The sequence below is a fragment of the Stegodyphus dumicola genome, chromosome X1, assembly GCF_044657685.1.
Source record: "Stegodyphus dumicola isolate Sdum_Otavi_A_Nest chromosome X1, ASM4465768v1".
NCBI classification, from domain to species: Eukaryota; Metazoa; Arthropoda; class Arachnida; order Araneae; family Eresidae; genus Stegodyphus; species Stegodyphus dumicola.
In genome coordinates, this window is record NC_140780.1 from 171,883,481 (window position 1) to 171,902,650 (window position 19,170).

Here is a 19,170-nt window from a genome sequence, read left to right on the forward strand (position 1 = left end):
TACCGAAACGGGTGCTTTTCGGTATTCGTTACTTCTGTACCGAAACGGGTGCTTTTCGGTATTCGTTACTTCTGTACCGAAACAGGTGCTTTTCGGTATTCGCTACTTTGTAACGAGTATTCGTTACTGGAGGATTGATAAGAGTTCAGCTCACTTCGGTTTTGGTACGAGGACAGTAGTATCTGGTCGTATTTGCGAAATGGTGATATGCGCTCTTTGTGTCCATGAATGACCTTGAAATAGGGCATGGAATGGCAAATGTGGAAGGGGGAAACTTCCATTCCTTTCGTCCTTTGTGTGCACGGGAGGACGAGTGTGAAATACTGGAAATTTTTCGAAAGGCCGTTCGTTGTGTGTGTGTGTGTGGGGGGGATAGTAGCAGTTGGAGTCACTGTCGCCGGCATTGCTCGCTTGTGATTGGAGTCGGTATAGTCAGGAGGGAAAGGGAGGGGACGCTAGATGATTTGCAATCCGAATTGTGCATGTTTTAATTTTTCATCGTTTGTAGGAGAAAAACTGCGTGGATCTGAAATGATTGATTTGGTAAGTTGCTGTTGTTGGACTGGTGAATGGAATCAACTACCAACTAGATTACTTCCTTTTCCTCAACATATTTTTAGCATAAATCATGAAAAATATTTTTCGTTTGCTTGCTTAAATAGGGCAACGTAAATCATACGATCCTTTTTAAATAAATATGATCCTTTTTTTATCCCGCTGTACCTACTTCAGAAAATGTCACAGCATCTAGTGGATCACTAAGCCAATCAACATAAAATACAGACACAATTTTAAACTTTTCTAATGAAAGAACAAAGATAACTGACCCACTTATGATAATTCTTCCCCCTTCTAAAAACAGATTTTCATCTCGCCAAAAACTAAACCCAGGTCACGTGTCTAATGCAGAATTGTCAACGCCTGCTTTACCCCTCCAGGACATGACGACGCTCCTCCGATAGGAAGAGAGGTGAACTTTGACCTGGCAGACCGAATCTTTTTTTTTTTTACTTCCTCTGGAGCTTATTTGAGGGGGGGGGACTATCGAATGGAACACCGGAAATTATCCGGGCATGTTTATGTAAACATACATGTCCCTCCCTTTTTTCCTTTGCATTTTTTGCTCTTTCATGCCCGATTAATAGAATCATTACCCAATATTACCCTTACCCTTTTCACAGCGTAGTGCTGATTTTAGAATTTGCAGCTGGAGTGAACAGCGGAAGTCGTTAATAGAATTTTTTTATGCTTATCTGACGATGCTGATGACCATCTCCCAACTTCGTCACTTTTCCCATAAGATTCATTCTTGTCTCGCACTGGTGAGTATCGGTACGTTATAGAATTACTTAGTCTCTATCAGTTTCTTACGCCTCAGGGGAAAAAAAAAAAAAAAATTGAATTGCAAAATGTCTAGTAAAAAAAGGAAATTCAGCTTGGTTTGGCAGCACTTTTTCTATACTAATGAAGACGAAAAAGTTATGTGTGACATTTGTAAAGACCTTTTATCCATCAAAGGTGGTTCAACAGGAAATTTAAAAAAACATTTGCAAAGGAAGCATCCTTGTGTAAATCTCCATGAGAAACGCGCTTTGCCGAATCAAGATGTTGATGATATTGATGCCGCTCCAGCCCATTCTGTCGTCACTAGCCCTGCAGATGGTGGACAACCATGCACATCCCAGCAGACTACACAACTTACGGTAGACAACAGTGCTTGTGATATTGTTGGTGTATTTTCACAAAAATCCCAGTCCAGCATTATGCAGTTTGTCCAGAGAAATACGATGGATGTACATAAAAGTAATCAATCTTGCACTGATCAAAATGGTATATAAGAATTTACAACCAATAAGTATCGTAGAAGATGAGGGATTCCGAGAATACTCAAAGGCTTTGAATCCAACCTATTCTTTACCTTCACGGAAAACGGTTTCTAGTGCTGTACAAACTATCTGTTTGACTGTAGACTGCTAGAGCAACCAAAAGGCTGAAAGTTACATGGCTGTGACAGGCCATTTTATTGATGAACACATGCAAAGGAAAACTGTACTGATTGACTGCTCAATTTTTGATGAACGTCATTCAGCCAAATATATTGCAGAAATATCATACACATTTTCCAACCATATTTTCCGATGGAAAAAGTGTCTTTAATAGTGACTGACAATGCCAAAAATATGATTAAGGCTGTCGACAGCGAACTAAGTTAAAACATTTAGGATGCATTGTCACAAATTCTCTAAACGAGGTTAACGACCTTCTAACGAAAATTAGGGATATTGTGATAGTTTACAGGAGAAGTAATACCACTGCAAAAAATTTGCGAAAATATCTGTGCTCTAGCGAGGAGAGAAAAGACTTAAAAGTCATCTTACATGTGAAGACTCGTTGGAACAGAACATTTTATGTGGTAAAACGTTTCCTCAAACTGAAAGACGCTATTCGTTCTACAATGGGTTTCATGAACGACCCCCCAGAGGCTCTTGATGTGCCAGAATGGGAAAGTTTCCAACATCTTTGTGACGTTTTGAAACCTTTGAAAAGGTGATCTGCGAGTTGAGTTCGGAAAAATACTTGGCGCCTGTGTTAATCGGCGGACTTCAAAAGATCTGTGAAAATCTGCTTAGTAAAAGTGTTAATGAACAAGTACAAAATGTGGTACTAGTACTACAACGTGAATTGGGATTTACAACTATCGATGCAAGAGAAGACATTGCTCAAGCTGCTTCTCTTGGCCCCTGAATAAAAAAATTGGGGCTCAAATGTGATGTCACCAAAAAAATTCAAAGTGATATTATCTGTGAGTCATCGGTAGTTGCACAAACTACCCATAATCTTATTGAGGATGTGGAAGAGGATGATGAAGAGATAGATGAATCATCGGTTTGGTTCAAGTTTGAGAGTAAAGTTAAAGACTCTCGAACTTCATCAGCTCCCGCAGCAGAAGTGAAAAGATACCTGCAAGAGCCCATTCTTTCCAGAAATCTGATCCACTGGAGTGGTGGGAAAAGAATAAAAATGTATTTCCTAATTTGTATGAATTATCATGGAAAAAATTAGGCCTTGTGGCTACTTCAGTGCCATGCGAAAGAGTGTTCTCTAAAGCTGGATTAATACTGAATGATCGGCGAAACTGTTTGAGTGGACAAAAGTTGAAACAACTAATTTTCTTACATTACAATTATAATATTTAATCATTTGTTGACCTTCTTAAAATTCCAACCTAAGTTCAGCTTAAAATGTTTATTTTCGCTGCATTATTTTCAAAACTGTTTCTGGGAGTCAATTTTTTTATGCTTAATTTTTCGATACATATTTTAAGTGGTCTTTATAAAAAGAAATAGAAGGAATTAAATGCCTAAAATTTCCTAAAAGTTAAAAAATTTGATACTTTTATAACGTTTTGCACAGCCTATCAAAGTTTTATTTATTTTAATTAAATGAAATATTACTTCATTCAAATGTCAATTTCTTAAAAAAAATATTATTTTGAAATTGTATTCAGATCATTAATATAATAATAAGTTCTACAGTTCTATTATTTACTTAGCTGTACTCACATATGTTAAGTTCTCGTATAGTTGAAAGCATGCTATCTTATTTTCTAGTGTTTAAATCACGTTTAATTTAAATTTTTATATCGAATGTACTTATTGAATTCATATAATGCGATTTTACAAATATTTTTGTTGCTTTTTGCTGTTACAGCATCTAGATATTACGTTCTCGTAGTTTTAAAGACATGCTGCCTTATTTCCTAGTGTTTTTAATAATCTTTCACTCAAAATTCTTGTGTCGCTTTGGCTGTAATTTGAGTTTTAAAAATATTTTTTACCATTCTGTTGCATTTTTGTGTTTACAGCAATTACTGCATCCAGGTATTGCGCTCTCACAGTTTTAAACCCTTTGCTATCTTATTTTCTAGTGTTTTTTGATAATCTTCAATTCAAAATTGTTATATTGAATGTGCCTTTTAAAATCATATTGTGCGTTTTTAAAAATATTTTTAACCATTTTGCTGAAATTTACTTATTACTGCAGTACATCCAAATATATTACATTATCTCACTTTTCAAAACATACCTCATTTTCTAGTGCTTTTGGTAATTCAAAATGTTTAAATCAAATATATATGTTAATGCATTTTTAAAATCATATTTTTAGTTTTTAAAAATATTTCTAATCATTTTGTTGTTTATTGTACGGTGCCAAATCTCCAAAAGTACAAATTTAACTCAAAATAAACCTAAATGTAATTTAAAAAGGAACAGTATAAACTTTTTTGTGGAAAAGCTCTTCAACCATGTGTATATGAATAAATGTGTAAATTTTATTTTATGCCAGTATTGTACAATTAAACACACAAGGTCATTTATGTTATATTTAATGTTTAAATTATCTTACTTTTTTTATTCAGAATTTTTAATATATATAGGGGAGAGTAGAGAATAAGAGATTTATCTTTCTTAAAATTTGGTAGCTTGAATAAGTTTTATTTCGCAGTGTTACTGAAGGTCATTATCTTATCTATAAGTGGGATAAAGGTTTGTGATTATTTTAATGTCTAGACCCTACGCAGCCCTATGCCCTTTACTACCGAATTGTAGGTATTAAACGACTTCTGTGGTATGTTATTTATCCGTATAAATAAAAAATATCATGTTAAAACAGATTGATCATTAAATTTCTGATATTTACTTAGGAAACTACATCATATTGGGTAGCTACACAGCTAGTTATAGTTAATTTTCTATTTTAAATTTATTGCAACATTTTTACTCATAGTATAAAGTTGCATCAAAATTTCTATTTTCCGATTTTTTTTCCCTTTGTTTTCCTCCAACAACACAACACAACACAGCTGAAAAAACATAGTGTACTCTCCCTTCCTTCAATATCATACAAAGAAAATCTTCCGACGTTTTTCAATGCTCATTTGGGGCTGTCCATAAATGATGTCACACTTACATTTTGGACACCCCTCCCCCCTCTTTGTCACAAAGTGTCACACTTCAACATACCCCCCTCCCCCTTTGTCACATGTCACACAATATTACGTAAACTTATACTTGCAGTTCAAAAACGTGCAAAAACGTTCAAAAACTATGTTATAGATCATATTTCAGACTTTATTTTTAAATTTAAATTATATGTTTTAATGACATCTGTAAATATAACAATAATAATGATTCGTGTACTTATTTTGCATGAAATAAGAGAAAAGTTTACAGCAAAAACATAATTAATACACAATAGCAATAAAATTACAATTTCTGATGCTACCCTATTCTCAAAACCTACTCTGAATGCCCTTTTTTTTTGGAAAGAAAGGAATGTAAGTAAAAAAAAAAAAAAAAAAAAAAAAAAAAAAAAAAAAAAATTCACATGAAAGTTGCTTTCGCCCCAATTAAGGAAATACCTTCAAAATTTGGTAATTTTAAAATAACTTCAAAATTCAATCTGCTGATTTTAAACATTTTAATTTTAATCAAAATATGATACCTCCCATCTTGTCACAAACTGTCACAATTTCACTAACCCCCCTCCAAGCGTGACACCATTTATGGACGACCTCTTTCACGAAACTGATAGAGCACCCATCGATTTTGCTGCACCTGCACACAAGACACAACCGAAAGCGAAAATTTTTCCATCCATCCACTTCCTGTGCCAATCCTCCCAACTCCCACTGGCCATCAAAGACAATCTACACAAACCCAACACCAGAAACAACTCGCCGCGCTCTCCTGCTCCTCAGACACTTCTGCAGTTGACATGTTTTCTGATATTCAAAATCTTACTCCGTACAGATAAAATCAAACACGTGGTGACATGGCAGAGTTCCTTCAGTGCGCAAAATCGCTAGCTGTGTATTTCGGTACTCCAAATCGTTACTAGGGCACTTCGGTACTCCAAATCGTTACTAGGGCACTTCGGTACTCCAAATCGTTACTAGGGTACTCCGGTACAGCAAACCGTTACTAGGGTACTCTGGTACAGCAAAACATTACTCTGGTATTTCGTTACTTCGGTACTCCAAATCGTTACTTGGGTACTCGGTACTTGAAATCGGTTTTCGGTACTTTTCAAAGTAACGGTTACTTGAGTAACGGGTATTTTGTACCGGTACTTTTCTGTACCCGGTACGAGAGTAACGGGCACAAGAAAGTACCGAAGTTGCCCATCACTAGGGGCGGGGGAGGAAACCTTTTTATCTCTGGCGAGCAGAACTGTGTATTGGAAATTCTAAAGATATGCTTATTTTAAAATTATTTTGTGACATTGCTGTTGAACTGAATTTTATGGTATAAGTGCAAAGAACATGATATTTAATAAAGATAACACACAGAACATTAAAAAAACACCCCTTTGGATGCAATTTAAAATCTGAAAACTTTTGGATTTATTAAATTTATTTATTATTATTTTTTAAAGTTTTTAACAGAATATAGTCTAAATTATCAACTGCAATTACAGTTGGAAAACCCATGTCTAGTTTTTTAACTTAATCTAACTCTTGAATTATGAGAGTTATTTTTTAAGTAAGATCCATTTTGCAATAAAAGCAAAAATTAATGGGATTTCGGATTCCCTCTGCATAGAATTTACCATCTATGATGAAAGCCAGTTATTCACGTATTTCTTCATTTCTCTATGCTATTAGTTCATATCTCCTTTTTTGCATGAATAAGAGTCTCAACTCTTTTTACAAATCATTAACTATTTCAGATAGTTGACCAGAATGTAATTTTTCTTGGATGTTTTCCACCCTTCCTTGAACAATCTCACTCATTTCCATACTTTACTGTGATTTCACATTATCTGGCAATGAATATCGGTAGCTTTCATGTTACTTGCTCCTAAATGCAGGACGACTGACTGTATTTTGTAGTCAGTGGAGAACTCAATTTTCTTAGAATGCCAAAATCACACAAAAGGAAGCAGAGGTTGGGATATGCAAATGATTAGTATTTCAGACCATTTTAAACAATGCAGGAGGGAGAAACGACATCTGAAGATCTGCATAAAAGAAAAGTTGTGTAGTGGATTTTGGACACAAAGGACTTTGTAAGGTCAGAGTTTGCTCAGAATATCATGTTATGTCTCAAATAATAATAAGAAATGCTTATCAGCAAGTGTTGGAATGCAATAGAGGCAGGATCATTGCCTAATGGAGAGTGTAGATTATTATTCTGTGATATCACCTGTCGCATTGGTCAACATTCAATCACTGTCATGTGGATATGGAATCAATAGGTTGCTGAGGGTTATACTGAATGGCATGGCTCTTACTGAATGATCTCAACACACTCCTATGACTAACGTCAACAGGACACATTGTGAGGTCAGCCCTGCAAAACCATACAACCACATCACGGACCATTAGTCAGAAAATGGGTATGTTTGCCCTAAACCTAGAATCCGCTCATACAGTGTGTTGACATTTGCAGCTGCATGGACTATCAATACAAGGACCATTACTTCGACTTCCTTGGCAATGCAGCATAGAGAGAGATGACGACTCTGGTGCACATAACGACAAAGCTGGATACAGGAGTGACACAACGTAGTCTTTTCAAATGAGTCCTGGTTCTTTGTACAGTATCCTGATGGGCGTATATGTGTCTGGAGGCTCCAAGGAGACCATACGTTGCCTGCTTGCAGTCGATATCAGCATAGGGGCCATGCATCTGGTGTATAGTTTGGGCAGCCATTGGGTGCACAACACGTGTATCTCTAGTTCGGATCGACGGTAATTTGAATGCAGATCGGTACATTTCCGACATTCAGTGGTTGTGCCCTATCTTCGAGGCCAGCCAAATGCCATTTTCCTACAAGGTAATGCAAGACCACATGTTGCACATCGTGTTCTGACCTTCCTTGATAGACAGGGTTACAAATGAGAGGAATACGACCCGATCCACCTGGTCTAAAAATAAAAATAGACCTTACAATCTTGTTTGGGTTTGATTGATGCCCTGGCCAGCACTGTCTCCAGATTTGTCACCCATTGAAAACATCTGGTCATGGGTTGCTATCAGACTGGCATGCCACTCTTCTCCAGCTAATAAGGTTGAAGTGTGGCATAGACTTGAAGCAGCATGGAATGAGTTGCCAGTTTCTGTCATCCAAGCCCAATTTTTCTCCATGCCTAACCGGGTAAGGGCCATTTTAGCTGCCAGGGATAACAGCTGTTTCTACTAATTTCACACCCCTGTAAACCCCCAAACAGTTTACAAATTTAATAATTTTATCTTCATGCCATACTGCTTATGTACAATAAATTTCTTTTCTGTATTTGCTTTCCTTCATGGTGTTGCAATTTTAATGGCCAGAAGAGTATTTAAAATACTTTTAAGAACTGAAAAAATATAATTATTATTGAAAACTGTCAGGGAATATTCCTTAACCAGTTTAAAGAGGTAATCCATGATTTCATCAATACATTTACGAGCTGCAAAATACGGATTGTAATGGGTCCTCTTTTGAGTCCAATGTGAACCAAATCTAGGGTCCTCTTTTGAGTCCAATGTGAACCAAAAACTATATAAAGCAGATTTTTGAATAACTTATTAGACATGTCTGTCATATCTGAAACGAAAGCATTATTCAAAAATAAGACATCAAATTATTTTGAGGCTATAAAATAATTATACATCATAAAATTTGTGCAACAGTACTCTTTCATGTTAGTGTTCACATGCTTGAAGTTGCCATTAATGTACTTGGAGCAACAAGACATATTGAAGTTAAATGAAAGAGAATTTATAATTAAAGCTTAAGTCATGAGCCCAGTACCTGGTTAGTTAATGTTTTTTTCTCCTTGGTGTAGTTAATGTTTTTTTTTCCAATATTAAAAACACATTTTAGTTCAATACAAAAATATTACCTTACTTTAATAGCTACAAATGCTACTTGAAATAAAAATTCATTCACATTATCACAATTACGGCAATTCCTGATTATCTGCACCTCCAAAGAAAAATCACAAACTCATTAGCGACTTTAGAGAGAAGCATCTGTTAGGGTATCTATGCCTATTTCAATGGTTAGGATATCTATGCCTATTTCAATGATGCATCCAGTGCTGGCTGTTCTTTTACATTCTGCTTTTTCCATACAAGAGATGCACATTTCTCAGTGTTTTTGTACTGCTGTTCTCTTCATGCACATAATGATTTGTTTTCACTAAAAAATTCAGAGACCTTGAACTCCACATTGTGCACAACTTAGACACCAAGATCCTAAAATCAGAAGGGAAAAAAGAGGTGTATGATCCCATTAACACCTTAGTGTCACCCAAGTCCAGTATGGGGAATCCAACCTCACCGAATTGGGAATGCCCAAACTGACTTGAATCAATGTTTCTATTCCATGAAGCCAAAAATAAGTTTGTTTTCCTTTATCAAATGCAGTGCAATTTACTGTTTTGTCAACAGATGGCAATATTTGTTTCACATTTATTTAAAATTTGGGCAAGATCAGCTGTAAAGGCACTCTTCAAAAGTGAAACGGGAAAAAGAATTTTCCTTTTTCAACACATTATGCTGAAATATTTTCCACAAGTAAGTGAATTAAGTGAGCCATATTATGCCCTATGCATGTGGGGGGGGGAATTAAGCCTGAGATTTTGCCAAAGATGATGAATACTGCAGTATGCTGACAACTGCTATGCTAAAACATAGAAATTCCCAAAAAGAGATATCATAATCTGTACTCATACTAGCAAAAATGTCCAAATTGGACAGCCATTTTGGAGATGCTACATGCATACCTGGGTTGTTATATAAACACTTTTTGGTAACATGATGCACTACCCTATCAATACTTTTTTAGGCTTTTTCACAACATAGCAGATAATCAGAAAGTACTAAATTATTAATGTTCAAAATTTGCATACTATTTCATACTATTAGAGAAAAATCATGATAGGATTCATGAGGCAAAGTAGTATATTGCCAAAACAGTTATGTGACAACTCAGGTAAGCACAAAGCACATGCCTGTTCTGGCAAGCACGTAATGCAAAAGTTGTATGGATGCTGAGTTGGTGCAATTTTTTTAAAAGTGAAAACAAATCACTACGTACATGTCGGGGAAAAAAAAACACAAAGAATTTCTCAAAAAAGAATTCTTGCTTTTTAAAATTCATTCATCATGCTCTTGCATGGAATTCTCAATTTGCTGTCATTTAAAAAATGGCTGTCACCTTTCACACATGAGCTTGATTAAAAAAATTAAGCCACCAAGGCATTCACAAATGGTCTCCAAGGTCAGCAATGAGTTTGCAGCTTTTCGGTGAAGGTGCCGATAATCATAAAGTACCTATTATTTATTGAGTAAATATAATGCTTCATTAACAGTTTATTACTTGACAGTGTTGCGAATGTAAAACTTTTCTTTAAGTGGGTATATTTTCTGCATTCACATTTCTTTGTCTTCTACACTCGTGTTTTTCTGTTGAGCATTTATTAGTGTGAGCTATGAACACAGAGGACAAGCTTGATTATATTTGATTCATGATTTTAGTTAAGGAAAAATATTAGGCATTATGTCACAGATGTATTTCCAGAAGGTATCAGATAACTATCATTCCAAATAAGTAAATTAATAAAAAATAATACTTTAAATGCATCTAAACTGACATATACTCAGAAATCACTTAATCAAAGAATACTGGTTTTTAAAAACATAAATAAAATTTTTAAATCTTTACCTCAAAATGTTTGATTAAATTATACAGAGAATAACTGCATTCAAGTTCTTCAGTACACAGTAACAATGAGAGAGCATTTGGAGATCTATTATTCTGAACACTTTGAAATTTATTTGATGCTTCTGAGATCAGTCCATCTTTAGCAACAAAATGTATTAATTCCACCGCTTGACGCATCTGAAGAAACACAGCATCTCTATTTTCTCTACTAAATTCACAGTCTGGATGCCGAAAACATACCTATTAGTAAGTAATACAGTTTTTAACAGCAAGTAACATCACGAACGAAATACTAATTTATAAGAGCATTAATATTTAACATGTCTGTTATTCTTTATTTGTATAAAACTTACTGGCATCTGTTACCTTTGAAGAGGTAAGAAGCATCATTGTAGATCTTTCTAGGATTTGTCTCGCTACAGCCATCTGAGATCGCCTACGTTCATCTTTTATGTCCTCCAAAAATAAAAAAGCCAAAGCACATATTCATGTATAAATAGGAAACTAAAGTATTTTAACATATGTGAATTATATACAAAAATACTGAACAATTTTGTAAATTTCTTATTAACACACACAACTTTTGGTTGTTTAATATTTCAAATTTTCCAGCACAATTGCAACAGCAAAGAAATGTGTTTAAAAATTAAATAACTGATAATATTATATCATACTTACATTTTGTCGATCACCAGTTAAATGAGCAAGTTCAACCATTTCAGTTCCAAATTGACTAAAAGCCTTCACAAATTCTGTAAAATTCTTTGCATTTTCTAAACGATTTAAACTCATGGATACCTAAAAAATATTTTTAACTGAAAATATTTTGAGAAAGACTTTTGCAACATTTTTTCATAGAAATACTATTAAGCTATAACTGATTATCAAATAAATACAAGAGTAGACACAGCAGCAAGGAACAACAAAGAATATTATCAGCTTTCATCAAATAAATTTAATGGATTAAAATTACTTAATAAGCAAATTACATGCATAATAATTAATTACATAACATATGCACAAAAAAGCAATACTCTGAAAATAAAAATCCATTGCTACAGTTTTACGTATTCTGATTCACTAGGTTATAAAAACATGAGACTTCTCAAGTTTTTAATACTATATATGAATATAAAAAATAACTTTATAGTCACATTTCAAATACAAAACACAGTATCTATAAATTACAGTTGATAATGAAAGTATTTTTACTACAGGAAATTAACTAATAAGGTACATTTTACACAGACTATGTGCCTTAATATGGATGCCTTTAAGTGAGGTATCGCATATAGGCAGCATGGATGAAAGTAGTTTAACAAGATTTCAATTACAAAAATTCAATGTCTAAAAGTAGAATTAAAAATAAGTGTTAAAGAATTTATCTGAGCAACAAACAGAATAAAAGAAGATATTAAATATGCCTAAAATTTATGATAAAAAATAAAATAAATATGAAAATTCTGAAACATTGCAAAAGTCATTAAATTTTGACGTCATGCTTGCAGGAAACTATAGGACTTGGTAGGAATGAAAAATGGCCAGCTATTTTTTCACGAAATCATCATTCTCATTCACAGATATGAAAGATAAATAATTACATGAAGCAAGCGAAAATGGTGGTACCAAATGGGCTTGGAAGAAAAATTACCAGATGTCTTGCAGCCTCCATTCACGCGTTCAAAGTTAACACTTCGAGGGAAAGGGAGGGGATAAAGAAAGTGAGTGAAGTTCAAACTGGTCTAGTCTCTTTAGGTAACATCTATTGCCACTGTCGAAATGGAATTTGGAGTGAAAAATGTGAGGACTTGCCATCACCATAAGCATTAACTTTTCTTATACCAGATTTTCAATTATTTTATATTCTTATCTCTTCTTTTCAGTTTCAGCTTATTATAAACTGACTGTAGTATTCTTGAGTTTTATTGAATGACAATTTGTAGATACCTCAAAGCATAAAAACTAGCAAAAGAGAACAAAAAAAGTATGCAAATTATCATTAAGATTACCTATATAAGAAAAAACAAGTATTTCAAAGATGAAATTTAAGGTAAGAAAATTGGTTACTTGACTAAAAGAATAGAAATCATTTGACAGAAGTTGGTTGAAAAAAAAAAGACTGGCTACAATTTATCGTACTCTGGTAGTTTTTTTTTTTTTTTTAATTGCATTAATGAGATTATTTCGCATGACATGCATTTCTACTTTTTTTATTTCAAGATAATGTGAAATCGTAAATTCTTTAACTAGAGTAAAAGTGGTTTTCTTAGTTTATATTTCATATTTTCAGAAATTAAACTTAACTCTCCCTCAACTGTCACACCTGACTTACTAACATGAATCAAGCTACAAAAAGATTTACAAGTTTCAAGCTTTAAGTAGTAAATCAAAACCAGAGGTATGCGTGAAAATTGTTTTGCAGTTATTCTGAATCCAGTGTTAATTCGAAAGCACTGAAATCCATGCCTTTATTTCTTTATTTACTTCTTCAGTAAGATATGTTTCATCATTCCAAAAGTACGATATGTATTCCATAGCAACTTTAATTATATATATATATATATATTTTCAGGTTTAGTAGAAAGTGGACTTTAAAAGACAAGCTAGAGACTTGTGCATCAAGAGATATGCCTATTTGAAAGCTCAACTACCTAAAAAAAAAATTATGCAAAAAGTAACACTTCCGCATTTAATGAAAGAGTATTGTTTAAATTAAGAAACATGATTACATGTTAATTTGCCATAAAGAGGGAGATACCTTCACACAATTAATAATATCTTATATTATTGCAATAAAAATTCCTCTGCCTTTAGTTTAAGAACAATTGTCACAAGCATAATTTCTAAAAGCAATTAAAAATAATGCCAGACAAATGCTAAAATAATATTAATTGCTGCAATTTAGATTAATAAAAACTCTTACCAAGCTTTGCTCAGGATTTTAAAACAAATGAGATACTGAAATAAATAAAAAAATATATATGAAAAAAAAGAAAACCATTTACTCTGTCTTTAGCCATAAGAAGTTGCTTTACTACAACCGTATCAGCCAGCAGAAGGACTCTAGTCACTGAAGACAATAATGATCTAGCAGCTCTGACCATGTTAGTTTTATCAGCATATGACCTCAGTTGACCACATTCATCATGCTGAACATCACATAACTGTTCAATAAAATAACCTATAAATTGAATATTGAAATAAGCAAATGAGTTTTAAAAAAAGATACAAAAATATTTACAATTTGAGAAATTTCTGAAATACTAAATGCAGGAGTATTGTAAAAGCCGGAACAAAGTTCAATCTCAGATCGGATTCAAATAGGATAGTTTTGTGATGCAATGTGAGAGAAAAATAGACATGGTTCCTCAGTTTTGAGAAGTTAGCCTGCACATACATTTAGTTTAATGTCATTAATATAACTGGCTAGCAGCTATTGAGCAAAACAATAAAGGGTAACTATATACAGACAAAAGTTGTTAATCCGGACTCGTCGGGACTTCGGCGATTCCGGATTATCGATTTTTCCGGATTATAGATCATCAGTTTAAATCTGGTAAGATGGCATGCAGAAATTACAAAATTAAAAATATGAAACCGTAATTTATGAAATAAAGAACAATTATGATCTAAAGGGTATCAAAATTTACAAAAAGAAAAAGCTTAATATTTATTTGTTTACTTTATTAAACATTTCTTTCAATGTAAGTTGCTTTGTTTCATGTGATAATACTTTCTCTTTAATTCTTAAACAGACATAATTTCTTGTTTAGTTACAAAGTTCCGCGGTTCAAGTCCTATAATTGCTGTGTTGAGAATACCGACTAATTTGTCAATCGAAATGTTTTCGTTTTCAATAACCTCTGGGTCACTTTCTTCACTATCGGAAGCAAATTATAATGACAAGGAACTTGATTTAAATCATATCAAAGACGGAGTTCATTGAGATGAAATACTACACTTAGTAAGGAATTATAAGCCAAATAAAATAAAAACATCTGCCCTGAAGATAAGGATAGTGCTGACTGATCAACTTCCAATCTGCGGCGTGAAATTGATAAACAGATTTCGGATTTCAAAACATACTTTCGCTTTGTAGATACAAATTACATATTAGTAAATATATATCGGAAATTCTATTTGACATAATCGAAAGTTCAAGCTTACTTTTATAAAATTGCTCTAACAGACTGCAAAAAATAATAAGCTGGATCCAATTCGAAGATTAAGGAACAACGCAATCTGCAACATTAACTGAATTAGATACTTTTAGCTTAGCTTATACCTCAGTTACATATTAAACGCGCATGCGCACAAACATATTCGCAGCAGTAAAGGTCTTATGCGTACTCTTAAACGGCTGTGCACATGCGTGAACGCGACGCATGCGCAGAAAGTTTGTAGCTTTGAGGTCCGGATTATAGATCATTCCGGATTATGGGTGTCCGAATTAACGACTTTTGACTGCATACATAAATTTATGAGCTAAGGCATGGGAACACTTTTGGAGAGTGATAATTACAGCTCGTCATAATATTTAAGGCATGTGGATAGTAGTATAAGAAAATAATACAGATTAAATCTGATCTCTTGAAATAGAGCTTTTCTATTTGAAATCAGTTCTGAAATAAATTATATATATATCAGACACAAAATATTTTTGATATTAGATCTATAATTCCATAATAAAACTTATATGATTTTAGCATAGAGCCAAAGAAAGTTCCATTCTGCAAGCAATTATAGTAGCAAAAAGAATATGCATGCATCATAAAAGATGCAAAGTAGGAGTTAATATGCATGCATCATAAAAGATGCAAAGTAAGAGTAAATACGCATGCATCATAAAAGATGCAAAATAAAAGTTAACACAGACAGAACAGCAGAAATTCGCAAGCAGAATCCTTCTCTTTATTAAAAAAAAATATATATATATATATATATATATATTCAATACATTTTCAAGTTAATGAAAACATTAAAATGAGAGATAAGAAAGTACAAAAACCAAATATCAATTCTGATGCAGCTATGTTAACATAGTATAATAATGGAACAACAATTATGGAATACCATCAATTAAGGATATGTATATTTTTATGCTCAAACTGCATTATGAACCACATTGTTACTTACAAATGAAATGTCCTTTTGTCTTGCAGATTTTGTCCAAATTCAGCATATTAACAAAAGGCCTTAAAATAAATATATATGTGAAGAGAGAGTGTGTAACTCCAAAATGAAAAACAAAGTTAGAAAATTGAAGCTGAAATTCTATGCTATGTTCATGCTGCTTAAATTTTCAGAAAAAATACTGCTAGTCTGATTATATTGGCATCACGTAACAAAGTCCTCAGTTTGAATCATGATCTTGAGAAAATTTTCTTTTACTGGTATATTTAATAGTTTTAATGCTACTTTATTTTGAAAGAAAATTTATACATGAATAATGGTTTTTAGAAAAAAAAAAAAAAAATAGAAAAGAATGTACTAAAAAATTTCCAGAGAAAAAAAGCCTCATTTTAATAATTTTATTATATTTTCCCAACAAATGTTTAGTTACAACCAGTTTATTTATATAGGAATTCAAATACATAGCACTGGCATCAGGTACACTAAATAAATGAGGGTTATCACAATTTTTATTCATAACATGCATATCTGAAATATGAAAATACAATAGAGAAAAATAAATTAACAACCCGGGGCAAGAGGAATTAAAAAAGGAGGGAGTGCCAAATATGGTTTTCCCTTGACATTTTTAAGAACAATTATTTTGCAGAAAACTTAAATTATGATAAACTAACATTTATTGAGTGTGCTCAATACATCTCATAGTCTGAATGTGTTATGATAAATATCAACTATCACTTGTACATAAACTTTCAGAAAAATACAATAAATGCAAATAAAATAACTTAAAAATTGCTTGTAGTAAAAAAAAAAATTATAGTACTTTCTAAGCATCCACACATCTCTTTCCCCAAAACATCACCAACCATTAATAACTAATTTTTCCTTAAGCTACGACACGAACGACAACAGCCATTTTCAAATATGGCAGCACACTAAGAATCACACAAGAAAACAACCAATTAAAAATTTTAAAATGCAAATGATTTTCATAAAAAAGATAAATTTTTTTCACTGTTCTCTCCACGTATACAGCAATTTGCTTCAGCTTAAAAAATAAATAAATAGGAGAAATGCATAAATTTAGCATCATGCACAAATTTTGTTGCATAAAAATGTGATCATTTAAGTAAACTTCACTGAATACGAATTTTTGCATTCTCAAAATTGGACAAAATGCAATACAGTACAAAGTCCGTAATCCGGACTCGTCAGAACTTCGATTCTGGATTACGGGTTTTTCCGGATTATAGATCATCAATTGAAATCTGGTAAGATGGCATGCATAAATTATACAATGAAAAATATGAAACCGTAATTTATGAAATAAAGAGCAATTATGATCTAAAGGATATCAAAATTTACAAAAAAAAGCTTAATATTTATATGTTTATTAAACATTTCTTTCAATGCAAGTTGTTTACGTTGCTTCGTTTTTTGTGCTAAACGTGCATGCGTAAAGCATACAAAAAAACAAGTTTGTGGCTTTGAGGTCCGGATTATAGATCATTCTGGATAATGGATGTCCGGATTATAGACTTTGTACTGCACGAGCTTTTTCATCACCCGGCAAACTCCTCAGTCTCATTGATTCCTTATGAAAGGGGGGAAAAATCAAATGCAAATAAAACAAACATTAATTGGAAAAATGACAGTGGATTTTGAAAGCAGAAATAAGCTCTCATCTGCTAAGTGCATGTGCATGCCAGAGTTGCCATATAAATACATTTTGCGACATCATGGGATGCCTATTTTGGCAACATAATGCGCTACCTCATGAATACATTTCAGAGGGTCGTAGATAGTTAAAAAGAGCTGTATTCCCCCCATTATTCCATTTAAAACTATTCATGAATAAATTTCTTTTAAAGAAAAATACAGTAAAATGAATCGATAACACCAATTAATGGAAAAGATGATAGCAGTATTTAATCTGAGGATTTCTTAATAATTTATTTGTCAAATGCCAGTTACATTGGCTGTTAGGCCATTAAACGCCTTGCTTGCCAATAGCGCTGAAATCTACAAGAAAAATTTGTCAGTGCTTCACGCTCGTTCAAACATTCCGCCGTCATTGGCCGTCCACTATTACATAAAACACACAACGGCGAATCAGCTAGTCCAATGCGAAATAAATGATTCTTTAAACAGTCATGCCCGTCAATAGTCTAAAAGAGGCAACCACAACTGTTCGCGAGTGGTCACGAACAAAAGCTGGGTTTGAAGAGAGAACACTCCAAGGCTTGCCCTCAGAAGCCCGAGTGGCAAAATCTCTAAAACTCTTTTGATATGTTAGCGATGTCAGAAGCTTAATAGAACGGAGGCTTGCACTCATTTGTGGCTTTTGGAGAACAGTAGCCCCCTTTTTCACAAGCATATCAGCCATCTCATTTTCATAAATACCGCAGTATGAAGGTACCCATTGAAAAGATATCTTGTGGGAAAGTTCTTTTATGATTTCCTGACACTGTTGAACGCATATGTTCTTACACTCTTGGTAAGAGGAGATGGCCTGTATTGCTGAAGTCAAATCAGACAGTACAACAGCCCTCCTGAACAAGCTCTGTCTCAATGATAATTGTTGGAGAGCTACATATTCAGTTAGCCTGAGCTTTCAGTTCTCTATCAAAGTAAGTGGAGTAAGCCCCCACAGGTACGTAGAAACTAAAAAGCTTGCTAAAAACTCCAGCTACAGCCCCCTGAATCCTATCAGTCAGAGAGCCATCCGTATGCACATGTATCCATTCCTCAGCCGGAAAACGTTGCTCAATTGTTTCCAAAGCTATGGTTCTTATTTGCTCTGGACTCATTTCCTTCTAATCAAATTTCATTTCCATGTTCAACCGCACATCAAGGAAGCTATAATCCAATGGATTTAACAAAAACAGCAGTGCTGGTTTCAGTGTTCTTATATGATTGTATTGTTCTAGGGAAGAGACACACTGCAGAAAGCCATTTTGTGTCTTCAGATTTCATTGCTTATTATAATCATAATTCCTCCAATGAGGGTTACTTGGTAGACGTCTAAGTCTCTGGAAAAGGATGAAAGCATTTTTCTGAATCAGGTTTGTCACTGGTTGGTTTGCCGATACAAACTGCATTGCCAGAATGGGAGTCGTTTAAACAGCCCCGGTTATAATGTGCAGTGCCTGATTTTGGAAGACCTCCAGACGTTGTATCACATCTCGTGTAACCGAGATCAATATCTCACAGCAATAATGTAGTATTGGTCGAATATACATTTTATACATCGAGAGTCTCTCTACCACAACCCCATTTAACACCAGCTAAGTGTTTAAGGATAGGTAATCTACACTC

General features: G+C 33.6%; 1 protein-coding gene across 1 annotated transcript in view; it reads right to left on the minus strand.

The window, feature by feature from the left end:
- Positions 1 to 19,170, minus strand: part of LOC118192042 (alpha-catulin-like) — a 146,284-nt gene that overhangs the window by 97,278 nt on the left and 29,836 nt on the right. Inside the window, exons 3-6 of the mRNA XM_085807804.1 lie at positions 13,725 to 13,900; positions 11,398 to 11,517; positions 11,086 to 11,175; positions 10,720 to 10,959 (exon numbers count right to left, since the gene is read on the minus strand). Of these exons, the coding sequence (XP_085663930.1) occupies positions 10,720 to 10,959; positions 11,086 to 11,175; positions 11,398 to 11,517; positions 13,725 to 13,900 (626 nt within the window). The remainder of the gene's footprint in view (positions 1 to 10,719; positions 10,960 to 11,085; positions 11,176 to 11,397; positions 11,518 to 13,724; positions 13,901 to 19,170) is intronic.